The 16,702-nt window shown below is 44.2% G+C and overlaps 1 protein-coding gene across 1 annotated transcript; it reads right to left on the reverse strand.

Moving 5' to 3' along the window:
* Positions 1-412: 412 nt before the first annotated feature.
* On the reverse strand, positions 413-16,372 carry LOC139448235 (LYR motif-containing protein 4-like). Its single transcript, XM_071229759.1, has 3 exons — positions 16,282-16,372; positions 4,133-4,253; positions 413-803 (listed from the first exon to the last, which is right to left on the reverse strand). Exons 1-3 carry the CDS (start codon positions 16,365-16,367, stop codon positions 729-731), a joined length of 282 nt encoding a protein of 93 aa, XP_071085860.1. The 5' UTR covers positions 16,368-16,372; the 3' UTR covers positions 413-728.
* Positions 16,373-16,702: the final 330 nt, after the last annotated feature.

Here is a 16,702-nt window from a genome sequence, read left to right on the forward strand (position 1 = left end):
GTGGGACATGGACCCAATAAGTAGCAGACATTTTGTCACATCTGGCTTCTGACTTGGTCCCTGTTCTATAAAGTTATGGTAGCACTAAGATGATCGTAATTGCCATACTTCAACACAGACTTATGACAATCATAGCACTACGATCACTTTGTGCAAACAGGGACCTATACCCCAAACATAACTTACTCCAAACATGAATTCAGGGTTGGTATAAAGTAACAGTAGTTATTTCTGAGGCTCTGGACAATCACTTTATAACCACCTGCCTTTCCTGCAAAATAACAGTTCCGTTTATTTGTATTCTTGGTGGGAAAAGAAATCAAAAGAGTTCTCCTCCATCACATTCTTTTCACTAATAATGTAACATATTTGGAACATACAGGACTGGAACTCAGTAATGCAACTTTACAAAGCTGGAGGAATAGAGCACTGACTTACAAGTCGGGAATCAGCCTCTTTTATTGATACATGCAATATACACAAATTCTAACAAACTCAAATCCATATCACTCATCAATCTTCAACTATTAACCCGCTGAAAAATGTTTTCTGTATTCCTGAATCTGTAACCAGTCTGAGGGTGTCCCAGCACTGCAGTGTTCAAGGCAAACAGACCATTTCCCAATTGAGCACTGCCCTGATGTCTTGCTGACAGAGTGATAACTGTCAGTAATGTTTGCAAACATCCACACATTCCTCCATTTGTTCATGGCAGTGACCAGTTGTGGCTACCCAGGGGGGGAATTGCTCCTTCCACCTTCAATGATGAGTCTCCCCTCACCATACAGCTGTCCAACAACAACCTGCAACACACACCTGACTTTACACACACATGTACAGCTGGTCCACAACAACCTGCAACATACACCTGACTTTACACACATATGTAATGCAGGCCCACAACAACCTGCAACTCACACCTGACTTTACACACACATGTAATGCAGGCCCACAACAACCTGCAACATACACCTGACTTTACACACATATGTAATGCAGGCCCACAACAACCTGCAACTCACACCTGACTTTACACACATAAGTAATGCAGGCCCACAACAACCTGCAACTCACACCTGACTTTACACACATAAGTAATGCAGGCCCACAACAACCTGCAACTCACACCTGACTTTACACACACATGTACAGCTGGTCCACAACAACCTGCAACATACACCTGACTTTACACACATATGTAATGCAGGCCCACAACAACCTGCAACATACATCTGACTTTACACACATATGTAATGCAGGCCCACAACAACCTGCAACATACACCTGACTTTACACACATATGTAATGCAGGCCCACAACAACCTGCAACATACACCTGACTTTACACACATAAGTAATGCAGGCCCACAACAACCTGCAACACACACCTGACTTTACACACATAAGTAATGCAGGCCCACAACAACCTGCAACACACACCTGACTTTACACACATAAGTAATGCAGGCCCACAACAACCTGCAACACACACCTGACTTTACACACATAAGTAATGCAGGCCCACAACAACCTGCAACACACACCTGACTTTACACACATAAGTAATGCAGGCCCACAACAACCTGCAACATACACCTGACTTTACACACACATGTAATGCAGGCCCACAACAACCTGCAACACATATCTGACTCTACGCACCCATGTACAGCTGGCCCATAACAACCTGCAACACATATCTGACTTTACATACACATGTACAGCTGGCCCATAACAACCTGCAACACACATCTGACTTTACATACACATGTACAGCTGGCCCACAACAGCCTGCAACACATAGCTGACTCTACGCACACATGTACAGCTGGCCCATAACAACCTGCAACACACATCTGACTTTACATACACATGTACAGCTGGCCCACAACAACCTGAAACACATATCTGACTCTACACACATATGAAATGCAGGCCCACAACAACCTTCAACACACATCTGACTTTACACACACATGTACAGCTGGTCCACAACAACCTGCAATACACACCTGACTTTACACACATATGTAATGCTGGCCCACAACAACCTGAAACACACACCTGACTTTACACGCACATGTACATCTGGTCCACAACAACCTGCAACACACATCTGACTTTACACACACATGTAGTGCTGGCCCACAACAACCTGAAACACACACCTGACTTTACATACACATGTACAGCTGGTCCATAACAACCTGCAACACACATCTGACTTTACACACACATGTAGTGCTGGCCCACAACAACCTGAAACACACATCTGACTTTACACACTTATGTACAGCTGGTCCACAACAACCTGAAACACACATTTGACTTTACACACACATGTACAGCTGGTCCACAACAACCTCCAACTCACACCTGACTTTACACACATATGTAATGCTGGCCCACAACAACCTGCAACACACATCTGACTTTACACACACATGCACAGCTAATCCACAACAACCTGCAACACACATCTGACTTTACACACACATGTACAGCTGGACCACAACAACCTCCAACTCACACCTGACTTTACACACACATGTACAGCTGGTCCACAACAACCTGCAACACACATCTGACTTTACACACACATGTACAGCTGGCCCATAACAACCTGCAACACATATCTGACTTTACACACACATGTACAGCTGGTCCACAACAACCTGCAACACACATCTGACTTTACACACACATGTAGTGCTGGCCCATAACAACCTGAAACACATATCTGACTTTACACACACATGTACAGCTGGCCCACAACAACCTGCAACATACATCTGACTTTACACCCACATGTACAGCTGGCCCACAACAACCTGCAACATACATCTGACTTTACACACACATGTACAGCTGGCCCACAACAACCTGAAACACATATCTGACTTTACACACACATGTACAGCTGGCCCACAACAACCTGCAACATACATCTGACTTTACACACACATGTAGAGCTGGCCCACAACAACCTGAAACATACATCTGACTTTACACACACATGTACAGCTGGCCCACAACAACCTGAAACATACATCTGACTTTACACACACATGTACAGCTGGCCCACAACAACCTGCAACATACATCTGACTTTACACACACATGTAGAGCTGGCCCACAACAACCTGCAACATACATCTGACTTTACACACACATGTACAGCTGGCCCACAACAACCTGCAACATACATCTGACTTTACACACACATGTAACTGATTACATCATGTACACTGCAACCACAGCAGTTCACAGTCAGGGTTATAATTACAGCCAATTTCAAAAACAGGAAAAATAGACTAGGTTTTGAAAATGTTTAAGCACAACTCATTTATTATTATTTATACTAAATGCCAAATAATGATATTGATCATGGAAATGTGGCCGAGTATTGGTCCAAGATGATATTTCCCTTTTCAGTTTTTAACAATATAATCAGATGTCAACTGCAGTAAATCTAGATAAACATGGGTATGCAAGTCAAAGGCCATAGCGGCATCTAAAATCAAATTTGATATACGGTAAGAAACATGATACTGACCATGTAAAAAACAGATCTGTCCAATTCTTATTCATGTACATGTATAGGCCAGCGGCCCATGGTACAATAAACAGATCTGAATTCTGTGAGAACTTATTTTAAACCCAGTGGGGATTTTTGCTCCTCCAGCAACCTATGCATATTGTAGGAGGCAAATTAATTGATCAGGTGGTCAGGCTTGGTGACTTGGTTGATTGTGTGTCATCATACAACAATGTAGACTGTTGCTCATAATGTCAACCACTGTTTTGTCTGGTCCAGATGTAATCATACACAGGCTGGAGAGTTCCATTAAAGGCCCCCCATGCAAAGGTTGATGATGGGACAGACAGATGATTTTCAAGAACAACAATACACATTCTTTAAACAAGCTCAACTTGAAGCTGAACTTTGTTCTTCCATTCTGAGGCATAATTTTTTCTAAACTGTTTCAATACAGTTTATAGTGTAATACTGTAATACATGTAATATTGTATACTATGTAATATATGTAATATATGTAATACTGTATAATACATAATACTGTAAGATATAGTTACAGTTATAAATGGAAGCTATATCATAAGAACTTCTCACCTGGCGCTGAATAATGGTTAGATTTTGTTGAGCATCTTTCAGGAGATTCCATATTTGTTGAGGATCAGTGACATTTTTGTTGGTTCTAAAACTATCTCTTGTCTTCCTCAAAGCATACATCCTGCAATAGATGATTGGGGCATGAGATGTTTGCAGATGTGTCTGTAGAAGGTCAACAGGCACCAGTAGCCATATCAATGGTCCAACTATTCAAGAGCTCATTTTGGACCAGTGGTTCAAGAAAAATGTTAAGAGTTTGTGATAAAACAGCTAGTCCCTATGTAACTAGAGAATACAACTAGTCCGTTCTAAACTGGAACAAACAACTAGTCCCTTCTTAACTGGAACATATAACTAGTCCCTTCTAAACTGGAACAAACAACTAGTCCCTTCTTAACTGGAACAAACAACTAGTCCCTTCCTAACTGGAACAAACAACTAGTCCCTTCTTAACTGGAACAAACAACTAGTCCCTTCTTAACTGGAACAAACAACTAGTTTGATGTGACCCTTGATGTGATGTCCTCAGATCTTTGTTTAGCGATAGCGAGAACTAAGGTCTGATTTTAATGAGATTGTTTTCAACTAGAGAAAACAACTAGTCCCTTCTAAACTAGAGAAAACAACCAGTCCCTTCTTAACTAGAGAAAACAACTAGTCCCTTCTAAACAAGAGAAAACAACTAGTCTCTTCTTGACTAGAGAAAACATCCAGTCCCTTCTTAACTAGAGAAAACAAGTAGTCCATTCTAAACAAGAGAAAACAACAAGTCCCTTCTAAACTGGAGAAAAAAACTAGACCCTTCCTAACTAGAAAAAACAACTAGTCCCTTCTCAACAAGAGAAAACAACTACATGTAGTCCCTTCTAAACTGGAAAAAACAACTAGTCCCTACTTGACTAGAGAAAACAACTAGTCCCTTCTTAACTGGAGAAAACAACTAGTCCCTTCTTAACTGTAACAAACAACTAGTCCAATCTTAACTGGAGAAAACAACTAAGTCCATTCTTGACTAGAGTAAACTAGTCCCTTCTAAACTAGAGGGAACAACTAGTCCCTTCTTAACTAGAGGGAACAACTAGTCCCTTCTTAACTAGGGAAAACAACTTCACTCTTGACGAGGGGCTGTGTCTAACCCTGGACTCTTTGAAATTCCTAATAACAATAGCGTTAGACACAGCCTCTTGTCAAGAGTGAAGTTGTTTTCTCTTACAATATAATCTTCTTGATGTCTGCAAGGCAGACCGGACCCGTGAAGAGTCGGGGTAGAATAGCTCTTCAGCAACCCATGCTTGACGTAAAAGGAGAAATTTAAACAGTTGCAAGCTGGACAAACCACCCGGTAAGTAGCCAATGCATTTCAAGTCCACGTAAGGACCCTACACAGGCTCCAGCAACGGTCCCAAACCACCAACACTACTGATGACTGATAACGTAGTGGAAGACCAAGGGTCACCACCCGACGTCAAGATCGTCAGATTGTGTAACAGCATCTTCAAGATTGCTTTGTTACTGCTGCGGAAACTGCTCGACAGACCATGGCGACACACCAGTGACACATTAGTGTGGACACCATGGGTTGACGATTGATGCTCAGACACCTCCACTATCACAGGCCACACCGAGGACCCATTCTGAAACCATGTCATCGCCGGGACTGTCTTCAGTGGGCAACACAGCTCCAGCATTGGTGCCACCAGTGGAGAAGAGTCTTTTTCTCAGATGAGAGCTGTTACTGTATCTCAACAGCAGATGGCAGAAAGAGAGTCTGGTGACACCGTGGGGAATGTTATTCGGATGCTTGTGTTGTTGGGAGAGACTTGGGGGTGGTCCGAGTATCATGGTCTGGGGTGGAATTGGTCTTGCAAAGAGGGTCGGCCCTGTGGTCTTCCAGAACATCGGTCCAGGGAGAGGCAATGGTGTCACAGCAGCTCGGTACATTGATCAAGTCTTGAGACCACATGCCATACCTCATTTGGCATGTCGCCGCAACGAGTTTCAGCATGATAACGCCCGTGCCCACACTGCGAGAGCAACAAGAGACTTCCTCCAGCAGAATGGCATCAGAACCATGCAGTGGCCTTCCCTCAGTCCCGATTAAATCCCATTGAGCACCAGTGGGACCAGATTCAAAGACGGCTGAATGACGTCCGACCAAGGCTGACAACTGCTGCTGAACTGTATCAGGCATTCCTCAGAGTGTGAGCTCAAGTACCTATGGCCTTCATCAACCGCCTCATCCATTCCATGTATCGACGTTACACGGCAGTCATCAATGCACATGGCGGACACACGAGATACTGACTTGTGATGCCATTTTCTCAGAGACTAGTGTGGTGTTTCACTTTAAGAACATTTGACACTTTAATTTCAACCTTGATGATCAGTTTTGCCAAGATTCATCTTTTTAATATGTCTCAAAGAATGTTTACAGTGTTTGGACAAATAAGGTTTCTCATATATCTATCCATGGTGACGTTTCTTTTGTGGTTCAGTATAGTATCAAATAGTGATAAACATTAATAAGTTGCAAATAAATAGCAAATAATTGATGTTAACAAAAGGAAATCCTGCCAAATATTTTGCTAATTTGAAGATGCAGCATACCTAGAAGAAGAAAGGTACATACAATCATTACAAGCAGCATGACACTATAAAACTGGAAGCTGCCGTTTCTGCAATAAAGTCCGGCATGCTATGTTATGGCAAAGCTGTTTCCCTTAATAGCATCCCTAAATCTACATGAACAGATCATGTTAAAGGGCAGGTAGAATCTGGTGCCACCATTGGCAGATCCACAGCAATACCCGAGACAATTGAAAATCAAATTGCTAACGTTTCCCAAGCTGCTGCAATGGGTTTTGGTATATAATCATGATTTAATATTAATAGAAAACAGCAAGTGCTTTTATAACTTATCATAGTGTAACATTTATACAAAATTTCATATAATTATAGAACAGCAAGTAATACATATTACGATCCAGGAAAAATGCAGACACAAAATAGTAGTAGTTTCAGTAATAGCTTTTTAGATAGATGCTAGCTGAAGGTAACGAGAACCCATCTCCCTCACGTACTAGTCAATAAGACAAAAGTTATGTCTACATAGTTTTATAGATTGCCCTGAACTATTTTATTTAAGTATATCACCTATTCAGCAAATACTTCAATTTAGACTCATTAAGGACTAGCCTCATACAAGCTTGTCTATAGTGATACCATAATCTCTTTCCGAGCACACAGTAAATATGTCAACAAGATGAGTGCCAGTCCAACAGGATTAAGTATTCCCCTCTGTCTAGCCATTCATTAATCATAGGGCACACCCCCTTGTGTATCAACAACCAATCATGTTCCTTTAATTGTTCTAAGTTTTGTTAAATACATACAGCAGCAAGACATTAGGCAGGAGGGGTTAGTTGCTCTAACCAAGCAGACCTGTCTCCCACAGCCCGGAGGGTTGTACTGACTCTCTGTGGCACCCTCAGCTATATTTAAGGTATTGTTCATTGTTTATTGATCTTGTACATAAAAGGAGTGTCTTCACATCATTGAAAAGCAACGACAACCAGGGGTCCCAGTAAGTAGAGGTAGCTGCAGTAGCTACCTCTGCACCCGAGGCTGCAGTGCCTCCCTCTGCTCCCGAGGCTGCAGTACCTCCCTCTGCTCCAGAGGCTGCAGTACCTCCCTCTGCCCCAGAGGCCCCAGTACCTCCCTCTGCTCCCTAGGCTGCAGTACCTACCTCTGCCCCAGAGGCTGCAGTACCTCCCTCTGCTCCAGAGGCTGCAGTACCTCCCTCTGCTCCCTAAGCTGCAGTACCTCCCTCTCCACCCGAGGCTGCATTACCTACCTCTGCACCCGAGGCTGCAGTACCTCCCTCTGCTCCCAAGGCTGCAGTACCTCCCTCTGGTCCCTAGGCTGCAGTACCTCCCTCTGCTCCAGAGGCTGCAGTACCTACCTCTGCTCCCGAGGCTGCAGTACCTCCCTCTGCTCCAGAGGCCCCAGTACCTCCCTCTGCTCCCTAGGCTGCAGTACCTCCCTCTGCTCCCTAGGCTGCAGTACCTCCCTCTGCTCCCAAAGCTGCAGTACCTACCTCTGCTCCAGAAGCTGCAGTACCTCCCTCTGCTCCAGAGGCCCCAGTACCTCCCTCTGCTCCCTAGGCTGCAGTACCTACCTCTGCCCCAGAGGCCCCAGTACCTCCCTCTGCTCCCTAGGCTGCAGTACCTCCCTCTGCTCCCTAGGCTGCAGTACCTCCCTCTGCTCCCGAAGCTGCAGTACCTCCCTCTGCTCCAGAGGCCCCAGTACCTCCCTCTGCTCCCTAGGCTGCAGTACCTACCTCTGCCCCAGAGGCCCCAGTACCTCCCTCTGCTCCAGAGGCCGCAGTACCTACCTCTGCACCCGAGGCTGCAGTACCTCCCTCTGCTCCCTAGGCTGCAGTACCTACCTCTGCTCCAGAGGCTGCAGTACCTCCCTCTGCTCCAGAGGCTGCAGTACCTCCCTCTGATCCCTAAGCTACAGTACCTCCCTCTCCACCCGAGGCTGCATTACCTACCTCTGCACCCGAGGCTGCAGTACCTCCCCTTGCTCCCAAGGCTGCAGTACCTCCCTCTGCTCCCCAGGCTGCAGTACCTCCCTCTGCTCCAGAGGCTGCAGTACCTACCTCTGCCCCAGAGGCCCCTGTACCTCCCTCTGCTCCCTAGGCTGCAGTACCTCCCTCTGCTCCCTAGGCTGCAATACCTCCCTCTGCTCCCGAAGCTGCAGTACCACCCTCTGCTCCAGAGGCCCCAGTACCTCCCTCTGCTCCCTAGGCTGCAGTACCTACCTCTGCCCCAGAGGCCCCAGCACCTACCTCTGCTCCAGAGGCCGCAGTACCTACCTCTGCACCCGAGGCTGCAGTACCTCCCTCTGCAGCCGAGGCTGCAGTACCTCCCACTGCTCCCTAGGCTGCAGTACCTACCTCTGCTCCAGAGGCTGCAGTACCTCCCTCTGCTCCAGAGGCTGCAGTACCTCCCTCTGATCCCTAAGCTACAGTACCTCCCTCTCCACCCGAGGCTGCATTACCTACCTCTGCACCCGAGGCTGCAGTACCTCCCCTTGCTCCCAAGGCTGCAGTACCTCCCTCTGCTCCCCAGGCTGCAGTACCTCCCTCTGCTCCAGAGGCTGCAGTACCTCCCTCTGCTCCCGAAGCTGCAGTACCTCCCTCTGCTCCAGAGGCCCCAGTACCTCCCTCTGCTCCCTAGGCTGCAGTACCTCCCTCTGCCCCAGAGGCCCCAGTACCTCCCTCTGCTCCAGAGGCTGCAGTACCTACCTCTGCTCCCTAGGCTGCAGTACCTACCTCTGCTCCAGAGGCTACAGTACCTCCCTCTGCTCCAGAAGCTGCAGAAGCTACAGAGGCTGCAGTACCTACCTCTGCTCCAGAGGCTGCAGTACCTCCCTCTGCTCCCTAAGCTGCAGTACCTCCCTCTGCTCCCTAGGCTGCAGTACCTCCCTCTGCACCCGAGGCTGCAGTACCTCCCTCTGCTCCCTAGGCTGCAGTACCTACCTCTGCTCCAGAGGCTGCAGTACCTCCCTCTGCTCCCGAAGCTGCAGTACCTACCTCTGCTCCAGAGGCCCCAGTACCTCCCTCTGCTCCCTAGGCTGCAGTACCTACCTCTGCCCCAGAGGCCCCAGTACCTCCCTCTGCTCCAGAGGCTGCAGTACCTACCTCTGCTCCAGAGGCTGCAGTACCTACCTCTGCTCCAGAGGCTGCAGAAGCTACAGAGGCCCCAGTAACTCCCTCGTCTCCAGAGGCTGCAGTACCTACCTCTGCTCCAGAGGCTACAGTACCTCCCTCTGCTCCAGAAGCTGCAGTACCTACCTCTGCTCCAGAAGCTGCAGTACCTCCCTCTGCTCCCTAGGCTGCAGTACCTACCTCTGCCCCAGAGGCCCCAGTACCTCCCTCTGCTCCAGAGGCTGCAGTACCTACCTCTGCTCCAGAGGCTGCAGTACCTACCTCTGCTCCAGAGGCTGCAGAAGCTACAGAGGCCCCAGTAACTCCCTCGTCTCCAGAGGCTGCAGTACCTACCTCTGCTCCAGAGGCTACAGTACCTCCCTCTGCTCCAGAAGCTGCAGTACCTACCTCTGCTCCAGAAGCTGCAGAAGCTCCAGAGGCTGCAGTACCTACCTCTGCTCCAGAAGCTGCCAAAGCTACAAAGGCTGCAGTTCCTACCTCTGCTCCAGAGGCTGCAGAAGCTATAGTGGCCCCAGCACCTCCCTCTGCTCCAGAGGCTGCAGTACCTCCCTCTGCTCCAGAGGCCCGAGTACCTACCTCTGCTCCAGAGGCTGCAGAAGCTACAGTGGCCCCAGTACCTCCATCTGCTCCAGAGGCTGCAGTACCTACCTCTGCTCCAGAAGCTGCAGAAGCTACAGAGGCTGCAGTACCTACCTCTGCTCCAGAGGCTGCAGAAGTTACAGTGGCCCCAGTACCTCCCTCTGCCCTCTCCACCTGTTGTCACTCCCCAGTCCAAATAGACCAAAATCAATTAATTACGTGATGAGGTCCAACAATCAAAGAAGGAGCAAGAGGAGGAAAAGGAGATGAAGAACACAAAGAAGGAGCAGAGGATACAAGAGAGAAAGAAAAACTCAGAAGAACAACTGGAAAATGGAGCAAAAGCAAAGTCCAACCAATACAAGCAACAACTCTGTGCACACATGGGTTCAGTGCTTCAAAAGCACAAGGTGGACACACATTGCTTGTCTGCCATCCACAGTTATGCAGGAAGATTTTGCAAATGACAGATCACTGATACATCAGTGGATCGTGATTTTCTACTTCTCAATATAAGTATCGATCACATTCACACACTTTGTAAAAAGTATCGATTCCCACCTTAAGTGTATTCTTTAATGGCCTACCTTTAGAATACAGTACCACAAACTTTTCAAACACATGACAATAACCTATAACGTAATTTGTAGTATTTTGTTGCCAGTCACACCGGCGAAACAATGCCCTGTGACGTCAGGGGTCATTGAGTGTGCATAACTCCTCCCAGTGATCTATCATCTCTAAACGCAATGTCATTGAATACGCCCAGCAGTGTTGAGAGTTTTGAATATTTGTTAACTAAATATATCTTGCGGCTGACATTTTAAAGCAAGCCGTAGTTTACGAAAGCACTTTTATTTTACATATATTTTTTATTTTGTTTTTCTCGTAATTCATGTGGTTAAAATGGTTATAAATTGGAACAAATATACATATATTATTTTTTTGATTCATTAATTTTCATTATTATGCACAAGAATGCAGTTTATTAGCACTGAATAGGGCTGAAACGATATCCTGGGACACCCAAGCATCACGATTCACTCAATATGATATGGTGCGTGATTTATGCCGTATCTCGATTTTTCACGATATGTTTGTTTTAAAAAACTTTTATCACAGATACGTTTTAAATGTGTTTTAACTCTTTCAACACCATAGGCCGGTAAACCGGCCAAGAAGCATCGAGTCCCCAGACAACGTAGGCCGGTTAACCGACCAGGCCGTAGTCACAGCAAAATAGTATATAACTTTAAGAACCTACCTGTCATATCATTCATTTATTAAATCTATCACATTTCACAATGTCTGAAATACTTATTCCATTTCAATTTATCTTTTTTTTATCGATAGATTAAAAATTTATTCACTATTTCATGCAATGTTATGGAAAATATAGGCTAATTCTCGGACTCACACTTCGACAACGGGTGCACATCAAACATGTCAGACCAAAAAAAAAACATTTCAAGCAAATCTTTAAATATATTATACAAAGTTATACATAAAATCAACAAAAGAATATCTAAAAGTTGTCAAACTTACAGCAAAGTTATTATTTCCATTGTGTAATGTTAGTGAAATGACATCTCGGCTTTTGTCGCCTCAAATTTTCGGCTTGGACACGATGTTCAATGCCAAAATATATGCATGAAAAATCTTTGTCACAGCTTGTAACCTAGCATGTTACAACCACGAAGCTCCATATTTTTAATATAGATCACGATTTCCTGTTTAAAATGTTCAGAATAACACGATTTAATCAACATATTTTGTCAAAATCTGAAATTCATCATGCACAAGGAAGGTACCATAGCTGTAATTTGATTAGATGCCTGAAGTCACGTGCTCAAATTTGACCAATCATGAACCTTGTAGCAGATTTCGCTAAGAGAGTGTCATTAGAAACCAATTCTTATCCAAAGAATTCATTGTTATAGCTACATATAGACTCCAGGTGATGTTACAAGCGTGTAGATGAAACAACAAGCTTTCTAACGATGTGTCATATGTCAGTCTTCGACGAATGTGTTATTCATGGGAAGCTTCGAAAACAGAGGTATTTCTTCGTGTTACTGAGTGCTGTTATTGGGAAATGGTTGACAACAGATACTATTTATAATTCTTTTTGAAATAATTTTCCAATTATGTAAACAATGGAAACAAAAAAGAAATAGGAAAGTGGATCTCATGAAATCCTATACTTGCCGAAAATCGTCAAATTTTCGCTTCCTTGGTCCTTAATCTCGATGTTATGAATGTGTTAGCTTACATTTGTTTATTTACATAAGTTGTAAATGCATTATTTAAATATTGTGATAAATATAATAATATTAATATTAATAAACAATAGGATTGGACCTTTAAAATGGTGCATAACATGACTGTTCTGTTGGTTGCAACAATTGTTTGTAATTGTTTTTTTGCCTTTATACATGAAAATGGCAAATCATTAGTTACTGGACACTGGTACATTTAGTATTTACTCCTACTGTCTAGTCACAACACACAAATATGTACGACTGTTACTTCTGTGTTTGCTAGCCATTACATGAAAATGGCAGATGATTCATTAAGTTAAAATACTCATTACAGTATATAATTTATGACTCATGAACATTCATTCACTTTCATTTAAATTTTCATTTTAATAAACTATGTTTAATTCATTTATCTCGTCTTCTCTTGATACTATGTGTATCATAGCGTATCGATATACATATTGAATCGGGATGTAAGTATTGAGATATGTATCGTATCCTAGGTGTATCGTTGCTGCCCTAGCGCTGAAAACATCCAAATGTCGCCACTGTTAGGGTAGGTTACCCCGAACTCTATCCTTAGCCTTTGGATCCCCTTTACGATCAAATCTACTCTTTACGATCATTAGGTTTAGGTACCCGTTTAGTGGCTATTAGATTACCCGAACTCTATCCAAGCTTAGCCCTTGGATCCTCTTTACGATCAATCACCCGTTTATGATCATTAGGGTTAGGGAGAACCCAGTACCCGTTAAGTGGCTATTACAGATTCTATAGCGACTCCGAATATTCTTCACACAAAAACGTCGAGTAAAAAGGCTGAAATGGTTTTATGTCAAATATTTTGTCGACTGGAAACAGTCCTGGAACATTCACACAAGCCACTACTTTCACCGGCTACATTTTTTCAGTACTGATTCAAAATCAAATTCACTGTTGTATCGTGACTAGTCATGCACATGCCTCCCTTGTTCCTTACTATTATCCACAACATCCTTACAGTGTTCCCTACCACACTTTTCTGTCACAAAAATTTCCCAACCAATTATTAAATACCATGTCATTCATGTGTACTCGCGAGTTCGACGTCTGACGCCTGGAGCTGTTTTCAGTTCATGCAATATCGGCTCATTCTTTACCACTCGGTATCTTGTAGATTACAGAATGGAACGAGTGTACCAAATGTCACCATCCGTAAGTGTCTGTAGACTAAAGTCTACCCGTAACCTTTGTACATGTCCATGACCTATTCGACCATTTTCGTTCCGTTCCATAACATCATAGACATGACTAGGTAAATTTGCACTTAGTTTCACAGTGTGGAGGTAGCCCAGTTGGTTGGCTTGTGGGCTAACAATCCGAAGGTCGCAAGTTTGCGTCTGACGGATTCTCACAAAATATTTACGTTTTCACTACTCAGTTACCCTAGTAATAAGTGTTTGGTGTAACATTTATTAAAGAGGAGCACCTTCAGATTTCAGTACCACAACTTCTCCTGATGACGGTTTCTGCTGTAGGTCACATGTCTCCAAGACAAGCAACCAGTTATTGTGAGAATCTGTCTTTCGGACTGTTACCCAGACAGCTAACCAATTGAGCTACGTCCACACTGTGAAACAAAGTGCAAATTTACCTAGTCATGCCTAAGACGTTACGGAACTGAACGAAAAGGGTTGAATAGGTGATGGACACTTACGAAGGTTACAGGTAGGCATGGTGTCTCGTGACTATAGTCTACGGACACTAACTTATGATCCCGATGCCACTTGGCACACTCGTCCCATTCCGTAATCTACAGAGTGGCGAGGAATGATCCGATATGGCGCGAACTGAAAATAGCTCCAGGCGTCAGACATTGAACTCGTGAGTATGCATGAATGACAAGGGTTTTAATAATTCGTCGGTTGGATTTTGTGACAGAAAAGTGTGGTAGGGAACACTGTAAGGATGATGTGGATAATAGTAAGGAACGAGGGAGGCAAGTGCATGGCTAATGATGACACAACGGTTAGTTCGCTTTTGAATCAGTACTGAAAAAATGTAGCCGGTGAAACTGAAAGTGGCTTGTGTGAATGTTCCAGGACAGTTTCCAGTAGCCAAAGTATTCGACACAATACCATTTCATCCTTTTTACTTGACGTTTTTGTGTGAAGAATATTAGGATCCGCTATTAGAATCTATAATACCTACTCAACGGGTATAACCCTAATGATCGCGAAGGGATGATTGATCGTAAAGGGGACCCAAGGGTTAAGGACAGAGTTCGGGTAATCTATTAACCACTAAACGGGTACCTAACCCTAATGATCGTAAAGGGGTGAATGATCGTAAAGGGAATCCAAGGGCTAAGGAGGTGATTGATCGTAAAGGGAATCCAAGGGCTAAGGATAGAGTTCAGGGTAACCTACCCTAACACTAGCGATATTTGGATGTGTTCAGCGCCAATATAATATCCCTAATAAACTGCATTCTTGTGCAAAATAATGAAAATTAATTAATCGAAAAAATAATATACGGTATGTATTTTAGTTCGCTTTTATAACCATTTTAGACACTTGATTTACGAGAAAAACAAAACAAAACATAAATAAAAAATAAAAGTGCTTTCGTAAACTAGCGCTTGCTATAAAATGTGCCGCCACAGGCTATATTTGGTAAACAAATATTCAAAACTCCCCACACCGCTTGGCGTATTCAGTGACATTTCGTGTAGAGATGATAGATCACTGGGAGGACCTTATGCACACTCGATGCCCCCTGACGTCACAGGGCATTGTTTCGCCGGTGTGACTGGCAACAAAATACTACAAATTACGTCATAGGGTATTGTCACGTGTTTGAAAAGTTGTTTGGTACTGTATTCTAAAGGTAGGCCGTTCTACGCTATAGTTTTGAGCCGGGAGTAGTGCACTTTACCGGGCGCACTTTTTCAGATCCAATTAGCGCTGTGGGGGCCCGAACGTGCTTCGCCGGCCCCCTGGCCTGGCTAATTAATGTGTTAATTAGCCGACGCTCTACCACTGGACCACAGGCGCTATCACATTGATTCAGTGCTCGTTTAACGGGTCATTAGCACCCCATTAACAAGCATGCGTAATTCAGAAAACAATTAATTGCGGATGTGTGTGACGTCACTGTCCGCTCTCCCATTCATCTTTTCTTGAAACCACATTCGCCATTGTTTATGTCAACATGACCAACCAATCGGATTAACTGGATTAACGCTTGAAAAGGTAAGAATTTATGGCTAACCCTTGCCCAAAGCAAGCTAACCCTAAGACCGAAAAGAGGTGTTGGATCGTAAAGACGTGTAAGTTTCCCTAAGACCAAAAACGGGTGTTGGATCGTAGAGATGTCTAAGTTTCCCTAAGACCGAAAACGGGTGTTGGATCGTAAAGACGTGTAAGTTTCCCTAAGACCGAAAATGGGTGTTGGATCGTGAAGCGAGAATCGCCGGAGCGTGAGGCACGGTAACGGTTTAGCGAGACAGCGGCAGCACTATATAGCGCGGTAATTGACTAAATGGAAGAGCTCAGGCTGCGCCCGGTAAACTGCATTGTTGCCAATTTATGTACCTGTAGTTGTATTCTGTAAATTTACGTGCTTCGCGCAATAAGGACCTATAAAGCGCTAACACTTGTGGTCTTGTGGAGATCGCCATTTTGTACCGGAAGTTTTGAAATCTAATCTCTTTCAAGGGAGAATTCCAATTTACGACATTAAACAGTCAATTTATAGAATTGGTAAGAGTAAGGACAATAATTATCATTTGGGCTTGATAACACATTCTAGTGGAATCGACAACTGACCTTAGGAAACTCTTCTAACACTAGATGTATGAATGTCGTGAACACCCTCTCGACAACTTCTGTTATAACATGTCTGAGGAGCTGTGTCAAGCGTACTTAGTATTTACCGAGTGATTTCGTCCACGTGCAAGATGCTTCACAGGCATGTCATTGTAATTTTAATATAATGGTATTAAAATCTGTTTAC

The sequence above is a fragment of the Haliotis cracherodii genome, unplaced genomic scaffold (assembly GCF_022045235.1).
Source record: "Haliotis cracherodii isolate W230 unplaced genomic scaffold, xgHalCrac1.p SCAF_10, whole genome shotgun sequence".
Taxonomy (NCBI): Eukaryota; Metazoa; Mollusca; class Gastropoda; order Lepetellida; family Haliotidae; genus Haliotis; species Haliotis cracherodii.